Source organism: Electrophorus electricus, chromosome 10 (assembly GCF_013358815.1).
Source record: "Electrophorus electricus isolate fEleEle1 chromosome 10, fEleEle1.pri, whole genome shotgun sequence".
Taxonomy (NCBI): Eukaryota; Metazoa; Chordata; class Actinopteri; order Gymnotiformes; family Gymnotidae; genus Electrophorus; species Electrophorus electricus.
In genome coordinates, this window is record NC_049544.1 from 5,907,714 (window position 1) to 5,920,332 (window position 12,619).

The following is a 12,619-nucleotide window of genomic DNA, read 5'->3' on the forward strand; positions in this document are numbered from 1 at the left end:
CAAAATAGACTTGCTCTGTATTCTTACAGTTCTAACATTCACTCACAGTAACATGTTTCTAATTTAGCTAGCAGGTTATTGTGTTGTGTGCACAGCTCATTATACAAGGGCCAGTTTCTTAGCGCTTCAAAACAAGCACATCTATGCCCAGTGCCACAAATTTCTAAATGCAATGTATCTGTATCCTACAATAAATTTGTTAGCTCTGTTTCTCTGATTTGGTGCCTTACTTCAATGTATTTCAAGAAAAAGAAAAATCAGTATTTTTTTTTCAGTACCATATCTGCAAAAATGGAAATGTACCAAAACAAACATGGTTTTTTCAGAATATTGTATATTGTCTGGAACTCCTTTGTGAAAATAGTAGTTTATTTGTTGTTATGAGTATATTATTATTCAATTATGGCATATGTAATTTTTTTCTCTTATAAGATGTTTCTAGACATATTGAAGAAATATTGATTTAATTTACACATTAATTAACACACCTTTTTGAAAAGTAAAATCTCTCTATTTTTTTGCCATTCCAATTGCAATATTCTGCATTCTGCACTGAAATGTTTCAGTATGTAACTTCACCATAAGCTTTGACCTTTGAAAAGTAATATTTTGAGAACGTGTCTTCAGCGTTTGTGCGCAGGACTGACTGGCCTCTTCCTCTGCTTGTGCCAGTCCCTTTAAAGCCATTTTCATCATTCACATACTTGTGTATGAGCCTGGCAAAATATTCCTTCAGGTACAAGACTGATGTCTCCTGTCTCTTTCATGAAGATTTGCCAAATTGCAAGGTATAACAGAACTCTATTCTACATGATCTAAATATTGTGGCACCTGCCACTTAGTGCTGGGCCAGAGAGAGAGAGAGAGAGAGAGAGAGAGAGAGCAGAAGGATTGATAGTTTAGGTGTATTCATATTCCATTTAACTAGTGCGTTATTAGTTTTTACCATCTTCATGTTGCGTGTGCTTTTTAGTTAAGCCTCTCCGCTGAGTCTCATCCTTTTTGCGTCTTTTTTTTTTTTGCTTGTTAAATAAAGAGTGTGTCCTTCAAAAACTGAAGATGGCATTTTGCAATTCTTCTCTGCTGACGCTACAATATAAAGGGTCAAACAAGTCAAACTCTGCAGCGAACCAGAGTTAAAGTGGTGCACAAATACATCAGGAAACAAATTCACTTTTGTATCACATTTAATTTGAACATTCAGTGTGTGTAAGAACACCAACATACAGTTTAGTGTGTTATTCAGCAAATGTCTCTGAGCATTTGGCAAAGTATGTCAAATATTCACAAGTTATTCATTTTAATCATTTTCTTTCTAGTATTTGCAAACAAAGGGTCCCGCCAGTGAATTTCCTCATGTCATCCTGATTAGTACACTTTCTGATAACATAATTGAATCTTTTCACCCAGATCTGTAATACTGATAAGATAAAAAAGTGTGTTGTACAATAAAGAAAGCTGTTGAGAAATTTGCAGAAGCAGTGCTTTTTCCAGGTGCGGTTTATCTAGAGCACTTGAATCCTATGAGAAGCCCTTTTCTGTTCAGTGACCAAACAGGTGGCACCAAATCCATTAGATTCAAGTCCATTAGACCTAAATCTATTAGATCCAAATCCATTGACCCTATAAAATGAAAGGCAAGGTAGCTTGGGTGTATTATTCACCCACTACATAGACGTCTGATTGAAGGACAGTATAAAGGTCACTGGTGTGAGGGTGAGGATAGGTGTGATAGGTGGAAGCTTGCCATGTCAGAGTTCAATAAGCAAGAATACAGTTCTGCTCCACTTGACTCAATACCTTTACCACTAAATATGGGTGAGTTTCAAAAACAGGCTTCAGAGAGTCATTTGGTCCCCACAAAAGCAGTTTTTAACTTTACACCCTATCAACTCCCTCCTATTATCTCAAACAGGCTCCTTATAGATCCCTGTTTACTAAACACACTATACCATATCTATGAGGCCTCCACAAAACATGCCAGTGTATACAGTACAATATCTCATCACCTCATAGTAAATACACACAGCTGTCAACTTTCTGTACTGTACAATATTTACAGTGTCAGTGAAAAAGAAAACTGCTTCAAACAAGACTATGGCAAGCAGTGCAGGACAAAGAAAGAGAACAGAATAGAGGCGACTTGCGTGGTGGAAAACCAGGCTTAATTATGTGTGCCATTTGTCTCTCTGGATACAGAGCAGTGACATTCAGAGTGAGTTTCTGTGTAAATGAAGACTGGTTTTATAGTTTCTGCGTTGCTGACTGTGTGGATGGCAGTGAGATAATCACTAATTCCTCAGTGCTAAAGCCACACACGCTTTCCACAAGAAGAAGGCCACTCAGCTATATGAGTGGACAAGTTACACACCAGGACAGACAAATCAATCTCCTGTGACAATTGCCAATGGTTTTCTCTATGCCAGAGAAAAGCCGTAGGGAGATAGCTACATTCTGATCACTGTGATCTCTCATCAGACACAATCTCCATATGAAATGAACAGGCATGTAAGTCCTTTTACAGTCCAGAAATTAATATATTGTACACCAACGGTCACAATGTGCAATAGCGACACTAACTCTGTACTGACTACTTTTTGCTTGTTTGTTTGGATTGTTTTTTTGGGGGGGGGGGGGTTGTTTGTTTTTTTTTTTTCCTAAAGTGATTTTTGTGTTATTCAGACATGCGGTACAGTGACATACAGCAGTGCAGTGAAAGATTTGTGGTGGCAGACATTTAACACCTTAACTTATACACACAATCACAACTGCTTAAATCAGGAGGTCGTATTCATAACAGTCTCAGAATTGTGGAAATAGTTATATTTTGGTCTCTTTAGTTACTACTCTTCAGTGTGTGTTTGTGTCCATGTGCTTGAGCACACGCACTTGTATGAGTACGTTTGCGTGTGTGTGTATGTGTGTGTGTGTGTGTCAGTGATGGCTGAAACAGCAACATTTAAAAAGGATTATTTCAGAACTATAACGATACGGCTGTTGTGAAAGTTCATTGCATTTCCTACAAAGTCCATCTGAAGTGCTTGTAAATCACTGTGTTCCTTTAGTCTTCTCTTTGAGAGATAGGCTACATAAACAGAGGCACCTCGCTTAGGGCTTGGGGTCTCCCTCCTGTTTGGATATATTTCTGTACGTGTGAGTATGTGTACATGTATCTTTTAGTAGACGCGCAGGAAAGAGAGAGCTCGGCCCCTAGTACTCGCTGAGGCTGTGCCACTTGGAGATCTGTCGGCGTGGGTTTTGGCAGACGTCTTGCCAGTGGCTGGCGCCAGAGGGGCAGGGACTGTGCATGCCCAGGATCAGTCGCCCCACCGCCTGGTTCTTAGTGGTGCGGTCAAAGTCCATGACCAAGAACTCGATGGAGATGTCGGGGAGCAGGTCTGCGGGCACGTCATAGATGAAGGACTCGTTGAAGACGGGGTTCGGCGTGCACTTCTTCACATGGGTCTTCTTCTTGGCGATGCGCTTACGGCCATAGAACACATTCACTTTCACGTACGGATCTGAAAAACAGGAAGGAAAACATTACTCGCTCATATTTTTTCTTCTTTTTTAAAACAAGTGACAAACGATTAGCCTGTTCTTCTGATACCTTCCTGGAGCCGACATCCGAATGCTGCCTAAAGTGTGTATATGTGAATAGCCTGCATGCGTATGTGTATCTGGATGTGCGCGCGTGTGCGTGTGTGTGTGTGTGTACTTACTGCCGGCCAGGCCGGTGATGTCCAATTCAGGAAGACGCCTGGCCTTCAGCACCACCACACTGAGTCTGTGAGAGACAGGTTGGTATGACAGCGACACCAGAAGCTCCCCACGGCTCACGCACTGCAAAATCCCACAGAACATCTGCCTTTAGTTCACTCCTGCCATTCAGACTCATTCACTCCCTCTGCATATTTACTTAACACTGAGGTCTGTGTTATGTGTAGCCTAATTACTGTCTATAATGGCAGCTTCAGTGCATTATAAGAGCTCTCTTGCCTCTCTCTTTGCGGAACGCCTCACAAAATAGAGACAAACTTGACAATGGCATACTACAGGGAAAAATCTCCCTCAATAAGCAAACTCTGTGCTGTGAGTCTCGCTCATGCCGTTCTCCCTCTATGTCCTGCTAGTCTCTGAGCCACTAAGAAAAGCAGATGTTTATCAGCTAAAAGAGTACCAGCCGTGTAATCAGAGTCCACACTGCACCTAAAGCTGACACTGGCATCAGAGAGCAGCTGGTGCACCTGCAGTTAGCACAGCAGTATTGCTCAAATGATATCCTTGCTTTCTGCTGCAGTGTTTGCTTATTGCAGTCTGAGTGACAAGTGTGCTTTTTGCCTGATGAGAAAACTTCACTCCTAAATGAACCAAGTTTTCTTACATCCATTTAGTTTTGTTTTTGTGATCTCTATCTTGTGTATTATTTGTTAAGGAACTCACCTTTTAAACTCAGCATCGTTAATGTTGTATTTACAGTGCATCAATGCTTTCAGGCTTGCAAGCAATCAATAAAAGTTTTGTCTACTTCAGAAATGCTGATTTGGCATTTCCGAATCGGAACACGTGGTGATGGTCCAATTTGTGTCCTGTCCTTTGTCACCTTGGACAGAGCGGGCTGCGTTTGTCTCGGTTAGATATAGCCACTCTGCTGCTTGAGCTCCACCTCTCTTTTGCTGCATGAGTAGGAGGATCAGCAACCACATTAGACTAACATCCCAGCCCCACAGACAAACCAGCATGCCTATGACTCAGTGTTGAACACAGAGAGAGTCCTTTGTGGCTATGAGGCTGACAGCGTCTGGTGCAGTATCGACACTGAGGATTGCCATTCTTTGATGCTTGAGTGTTGTTATGGCTTTGGGTGTGTCAAACGGCACTGATATTTATTTAAAAGTCAATTGGGATTGATCGAGACTCACTGACTGATCATGCAATGCAGCAAACTCTTACAGCTACCAAGCCTCAAATGAATGTAAATCTGGCCATTTTTGTTAACATTTGTATTTGTTTTGTTATTTTTTGTTGTAAAATCCATTTAACTAAAGGACATTTGGTTATAGACATCCAGTTGGTGAATTACTTGGACAGTATACTGGTTTTTATTCTGCAGAGCAGGGTACACCCTGTATCCTGCCACCTGTTCCCAGACATAAATGGAGGTTTAGGGAGCTAGTCCCAGCAGCTGTGGATGTGGTGGCCAGAGGGTAGCTCACCTGCATGCTCCTCTTGCTGATCTGTTGCGTGATGTGCACCTTGCCCGTGCTGGGGTCCACTCCGGAGAGAGGCACCAGCGCCTCGCCGATCACGTCATCCCGCGAGAAGCGGTCGAAGCTCAGCACCAAGAAGTGGAGGACGAGCTCGGGCAGCGAGCTGTACGGCACGCCATAGAACGTGAACGTCTCGTCGAAGGCCGGCTCCAACGTCCTGCGCAGGACGCGCGTCTTGACGCGGTGCTTCTTCTCCGGCAGGATGGTCATCTTCACGTAGGGGTCGGCACTGCCTGCCTGGCCCTTCACGGCAGGCAGCCCGTGCGCCTCCACGATGGTGACCACCAGGGCCTTCTTGGGGAAGTTGTAGTCAATGGCCAGGCTGAGGGTGCCGCGACCAGCCTCCTCGGCAGGGCTGAACGGCGTGGCCGTGTTGGAGGCCGTGGTGCTGGAGCTCTGGCTGCTCCCCGCCGAGCTGTTCTCCAGGCAGCAGTAGTCGGAGCGGACGGGCAGCTCCCTCTCCAGACGCAGCACGGTCCTGCCGTCCACCTCTTCCTGGGGCGGAGGGTTCCCCGTGGGGCTGCCCTCTGGGGCTGTGCCCGCATCCACAAGCACCACGGGGCAGCCTGCGCCTGCACGCTCCGCATCAGCCCGCCGTGCCAGTCGCACAATCTTCTTGCTGCTGGTCAGTGTCTCTGGATAGATGCTCATTCCTTTCAGCATATGGATGAACTTGTAAGGCGGGTCGGCCGACGGGTCGCCGTATTCTGACTGGATGCCGTGGAGCTTATAGTTTCCCATCATCCTGTGGTAGCGCTTCTGGCAGCATGTCCACACAAAGATCAACGCCACCACCGCCACTACCAGCACACCAGCACCAATAAAGCCCGCAAGCACTGGGGACATATCTGAGAGACAGAGAGAGAGATTGGGGTGGGACGGGGGGGGGTTCATAAGCTGTAGCTCAACAATTAAAGGATATCATGGACACATCCACAGAGATGACACATAAGACATCGTTTCATATATATTTCCTTACTCCACATTTGAGTTTTACAGTGTGAACTTGAATGTGTGCCAAAGAGGATAATGCACATCCCCTATTGTTTGGTTGCAGGAAACTGTGACTTTATTTTAGAGGAAAATGTATAAACAAATATAGAAACAAGTATACAGTACTCTGAATGAAGCACATATGAGGGTCCATGAGAAGCGAGTGAGACAAAAGCGCACAGAGAGCCAGAGTGGGTGTGGGAGGACAAGATGATTCACAAAGACAATAGAGAGAAAACGGAAAAAAGACCCAGTTGAGACCAGTAGAATAAAACACACACACACACAATTTAAGCACAAGAAAGGTACAGTTGTGTAACCGTGGTCAAATCTGCTCTCAGACACGTTTCTAGTTGATGTCACTGTCTGAAAGTCACATTGCACTAGCACAATATGCATTTCCCTGTGACCAGGCATAAAGTGACCACGTAATGTGATTAAAAACGAGTGGGAAGAGTGTAGCCGGGGCGGTTGGAGGAGGACGAGGGAGAGAAAGAGGCCCATCGGCTTGCTCACACGCTATGAGCCACATGAGACACAAACGTGGAGACAGACAAGCACCAGAGTTGAGCTAACAGGCCTACAGCACTAGCTCGGTTACACGTGCACCTTCCTGCTTGTCACTGTGGTGCAACGACATAGAGCAGCTGAGAGTAGAATACCAATGAGCCTCACAGACACACGCCAGGACACATCAGTCTCAGCCCAGCACTACACTGACAGGACGGGAAAGGAAAAATTCCATTCAAAAAATTCCAGAGCTTTGGGCCTGACAGTCCTGTCATTAGGACAAGTTTGGGTGTGGCATTTTTCATTTCACTGGCATCTTTAATATCTATTTTTAGCTGTGAACCTCTTAGGAAAACTAAATAGATTATACTTTTTTGGACGTTCATTGTCTGAATTCATAGCTGGCTTGTGTTAAATACAAATGTTAAATACAATATATTGTAACTAATGTGGGTCTAATTTATTTATGTGTTTATTTATTTTTTACAGAGTACAATCTTATGGATAATTTATGTATATTTTTAGGTATTAATTTAGGTATTAAATACTATTATTACTTTCTCAAGAGATTACAATTTAATTGTTTTGGGGGAATGTTTTACTGAAATAAGCCAAACATAGTGTCCGAAAAACTAGTTCAAATAATCTAGCTTTACTCACATTAATCATGTGTCTTATCCATTTACAATAATCATGTGTTATTCATTTATTGTATACCAGGAGAAGCAGGCCTGCTGTTTTGAATGGTGTCTATGAGCACACCAAATATAGACTGACACAAATATAGACTGACACAAATATAGACTGACACAAATAGTACACGCACCCCTAGGCTAAGACAGGAGAAGAAGCAAAAGTGCACAGGCTTTGTTTGGTCCCCTAACAGCAAACAATAGGAAAGAAGACAGCAAAAACAATGAAATAATGCAGTCTGCTTTGATTTAGATTCTACATGTCCCAGTGCTGGTTTGACAGGGGGATCAATTAGCAGACTGGGAGCAATGACTGTAAAATAGAGACGCTCCCTGAAGCCTGTGCACTCCCCTCCCTGCGGGTGGCCTTTAAGCTGGAGGAGCTGCAGTGCTTTGTTATAGAGATACTGGAGAGCTTAGGGCGGGGTCCATGTGTGCAGTCCTAATGGGGCCTTGGAGAAAAGATATAACACTCGCTGCAGAGACAACATGTGTGTTTGTGTGTGCGTGTGTGTGTTTGTGCCTTTGACTGGATCCTGAGGTAATGCACAGTTTGCATTGTTTGTATCATTGCCTAGTGTCACTACGTATACACTGTATAATTATAAGATTAAAGAAATTCATTAAAATCACATTGTTAGTTTGTACAAATACACTCAAAAATGCTGCCAAACAGTCACTGGTGTTTATGTAGATGTATATTTATATGTAGAATCATTTGTATGTGCATGTCAAAAATTCTAGCGCTTTGGGCCTGACAGTCCTGTCATTAGCACATGTTTGGGTGTGGCATTTTCATCTTCACTGGCATCTTTAATATCTAATATTAGCTGTGAACATCTTAGGAAAACTAAATAGATTATACTTTTTTGGACATTCATTGTCTGAATTCATGGTGGGCTTATGTTAAAAACAAATGTTAAAAACAATATATTGTCACTAATGTGGGACTAATTTATTCATGTGATCATTTATTTTTTACAGAATGCAATCTTATGGATAATTTATGTATATTTTTTAGGTATTATGTATATTTTTAGGTGTGTGTGTGTGTTTGTGCCTTTGAATGGATCCTGAGGTAATGCAGTTTGCATTGTTTGTATCATTGCCTAGTGTAACTACGTATTCACTGTATAATTATGAGATTAAAGAAATTCATTAAAATCACATTGTTAGTTTACACTAGAGGTATATTTATATGCAGAATCATTTGTATGTGCATGTGAACTTATTTAAATGGATAAGAACAGAACTGAAAGGTGAATATACCAAAAATGGCAACATTACGACTGGTGATAGCATGTTGGCATGTTATCTGCAACACAATGTCAGTATCAGACAGTACAAAAACATGCTTTGGTAAACTTTCCACACCCCATACATCAAGAAATGGCGATCAGGATTCTACATGCTAAGCATCCTCTTTAGCTCAAAGGGCACATAAAGACTGGAAGGCAATATCAGCTTCTCTCAATATCATCGTCCTGCAATGCTGACTATTATCGTTTATGACATACATAAATAGGGCCATTAGTTTTTATATGTGATGTGATACCTGACATTAGTGTAGTGTGACACATGCTCTCTCTAGTCTATGGCCCTCTATAGTCTGGTGCTGGTTAGCAAAGACAATCCTTTTTTGACACAGAGATAATTTCTTTCTGATGAAAGTCAGACGGTGAGTTTCCAGGGTTGGGCTAGGTACCAACACAGTGAAAAATACTACCAGTGAGAGTAGTTGTCTAAATGAGACTCTCTTGCATACCCCACCCCACACACACACACACAAACAACATGATTAAATTTCGCTTCTAATCTTCCACTTTGCCCCTCTATTTTCTCTTAGCTATGCATCTGTAGACAAAAGCCCTAGCCCTGCTTCCTGTTATTGGGCACTGCTGCCCTGCAGGGATTCCAGAAGGATGATGTCAGATTTTGGAACACTCTCAAAGGCAGCTGCTCCAGTTGCCTGGAAACCCCCCACCCCCCTCCCTCAGGGGGCAACACATACACACACACACACACACACACACCATACACATGCACTCAAAATTTGATCCTCGGTATCACTTTCAAAATGCAATCATAATCAAAATGCGGGGACCTGATTTGAACTCCACTGACCTACTATTGACAGAAAAGCTTTCTTGTACCCAGGAAAAAGGACAGATGCCAAGATACAATGGCAACAGAATTAGAATGAGGTATAAACTTACTGCAAAGGAAAGAACATTCTTCAAAGACATGGTGGCATTCAACCAGCAGCAATAACACAAAAACAGATGATTCATATGAACACCACCATGACTCATCTGACGTCAAACGAAATATTTATAACGGCACAAGAAAAAAGGACATGCTATTCTTTAGTATCTCATCAGTATACAGTGCAACAGACCACACCCAGACCCACCCCAAAACAACTACTGATTAAACAAACGCTGTAGTCTGAAATGCTCTTATACCTATTAATTTTATTGGATGATAACTTGACACAGCATGTTTCTATTCGCTCTGGACCAGAGGGAGGAGGAGGCACAGGGAATCAGCCGGAGGAGAGTGACAAAACACAGAAACATGCTCACAGTATCTGCAGCCAATCCTCACGCTGCTATATGCTCCTCCCCTTCCGTTGCAGAGGATAGCGACAGGAAATTTGTCAGCTGACAGACCAAAGGGACGCCCAGTTCAAATAACAAGGCTTTGGCTTAGTCAGTTTTCATTCTTATCGGAGCTCTTAACATCCAAGCGGCCTTATCTTCATACAGCCAGTGCAGCACAGGCCCAGGAAAACGGAGCAAAGTCATCTCATCACGCAACCATTGATCATCGGGGACACTCATTAGCTGCCTGAGACGTGTTATCGCTCGTCCGAGGGCAACAGCAACCCTCTGTGTCTACGCTGAGCAGAAAGACAAAGCAGCGAGAGCAGTCACATTACGCAGCAAAACACAGAGCCGCCACTGGCACCTGGCCCACCCTACACAACATGTACCGTCTAACAAAATTCGTCATTACCTGCCTAGCACTTATTCTGCACTTTTCTCTTTCCATGTGACTCCACCCCTCACTGATTAATGATGTCCATCCTCTTTGCATTAGAACTCTAGCTTAATAATGTGTGAATATGCGTGGGTGTGGATGTCCACTCTGCGTGTTACAAGGAACGTGACATAGCACTGCTGTGTTCAGTGATATGGCAATCTGTCTAAAGTGCTCACATAATGTTCATGTTAATGTAATTCTGGAGTACTGGCTGACAGAAAGCATGCTGATATATATTCAGGTGTGCCATGTAAATTGCCTGAAGGCCACAAGCAAATGTACCTTACACCTCAAATCCAGTTCTTCGGTTCTAAGAATTTACTATCTAGATTGCATCTAGATTTCCTATGTGTGGCATAGAAACACCTTTAGATGTGATTCTGTTTGGATGTGATTCCATAGAACTTCCTTTTGCACTGCACCTGTGGCCCACCACTAAAAGAAACAAGTCTAAATGCAGGAAATCTCACTGAGTGGAATCTAGAAATCCATAGTAATTTCTAGATAAAACGTGGTGATATTCCTATGCACTTTCTAAGCACACAGCCCTGGCCACAGACCATGTGGGATGCAGTTGTCTGAGTTAGACCCACGCTGAGTTAGACCCACGATCAAACACTATTCTTCTTCTTCCTCCTCCTCTTCAGTAGCATGACTCAGGAAGATAGTTTTCCTCACTCCCACAGATAGCTTCATCTGGCACCACACACAGTATCTTACATTACATCCGACCACAATCCTACTTAGGAGCCGTCAGAAAGACCAACCAGAGCTACACACCAATATCACCACAGCATGACTCCTCGGTTCTCTTTAAACTGACATGAACTTTCAACTGCTGGCTTTCACTAAGGATGATAAAGAAGGGAACGCTTGATCGAACTACATCAACATGTTTAACCCACCAGCTTTTAGAATCCAGTAATAACCCACCTAAAGTTTTGATACTTCTGCCCTAATGTAGGACAGGAGTGTTTGGCAGATTCTCACTAATCTGGTTGATTAAACGCTGTCTGAGCTGGTCTGGTCCCAGCCCAGTGCTGACCTACAAAACCCCTTCATCTAGAGCTCTCCTGATACAAGATGGACACGATGCCGATGTTTATATATATATATATATATATATATATATATATATATATATATATATATATATATATATATATATATATATATATATTCATACACAGTAAGCAAATTATGCCTCATGTGAGTTTGAGGTTAGAGAGTATTCGCATGGTTGCTACTTGCAAAGCACAAAGCATTAGCAGGACATAAATGGCAGTATGCATAATATGTGAAATTCTCACCTATATCGATGTCTGGATCAGACAAGGTCAGTGTGTACTTGTGAGCCAAATTCTGTACTTGTGAAACTACTCCCTTGTAAACTAATTTTGAACATATATGCCAGTGGTATTAATCCAACCTCCTGTATTGCATAACTAGATACAGACATTTGATCTCATTCTAATGATTTACCTCTCTCAACTTTGCTAAATATCTTAAAATAGCTTTGGAAATGTGTCAAAAATAAAAACGATCTTAATGGGAATTGTCGCCCAAAGATGGCTATGCATCTGTCAGTAAAAGCATTATGCATCTAAATTGACATTTTATTTGCCTGCGTATAGCCCATAGTCGACAACTACGACAGAACCATTATCAACTCATTCTGTTTACAGGCTTATCTCGTTCGATTGAGTGAAAACATGTCACGATAACGATCGTTGCTGACCAAGTACACAATATTGTTATAAACCTCATCACGAAAGAGTTGAATATTACAATTATGATTCAGGCGTCAAGATCAGGCCTTATTGCTACTTACCGTATGCTGCTCGTATTTCAGTGATCTCAGCCATTTTGAGGGTTGGGGTGCGTCGCGGTCCGAAAAACAAATAAGTAACGGCTACTTTAGACGACGGCTACTTTAATTAATTAAAGTAATCTCGATCACTCATGATCACATTTTTAAAAAAACAAAAATTAATACTGTATTACGACTGACTGGAGTTGGTCGAGTTGTGCGTCGGATCTCTCCTGGTTTCAGCCAAGGCCGTTTCGAGATGCTGCGCGCACCGTCGGATGCTGGTGGGCTCAAGGATG

The 12,619-nt window shown here is 42.5% G+C and overlaps 1 protein-coding gene across 1 annotated transcript; it reads right to left on the minus strand.

Annotated features, from left to right (window-relative positions):
• Positions 1–1,169: 1,169 nt before the first annotated feature.
• On the minus strand, positions 1,170–12,619 carry syt11b (synaptotagmin XIb). The gene is made up of 4 exons (XM_027000067.2): positions 12,342–12,619; positions 5,217–6,118; positions 3,723–3,843; positions 1,170–3,521 (listed from the first exon to the last, which is right to left on the minus strand). The coding sequence occupies exons 1-4, from the start codon at positions 12,373–12,375 to the stop codon at positions 3,211–3,213; spliced, it is 1,368 nt and encodes a 455-aa protein (XP_026855868.2). The 5' UTR covers positions 12,376–12,619; the 3' UTR covers positions 1,170–3,210.

What these genes read in the sequence shown, in the direction of transcription:
- syt11b (XM_027000067.2), bottom strand. Translation starts at nt 12,375, where the DNA reads ATGGCTGAGATCACTGAAATACGAGCAGCATACG. An exon ending in TCAGCAAGAGGAGCATGCAG is followed by an intron (nt 3,844 to 5,216) that starts GTGAGCTACCCT and finishes GGGATTTTGCAG; the next exon opens with TGCGTGAGCCGTGGGGAGCT. An exon ending in CATCACCGGCCTGGCCGGCA is followed by an intron (nt 3,522 to 3,722) that starts GTAAGTACACAC and finishes CCTGTTTTTCAG; the next exon opens with ATCCGTACGTGAAAGTGAAT.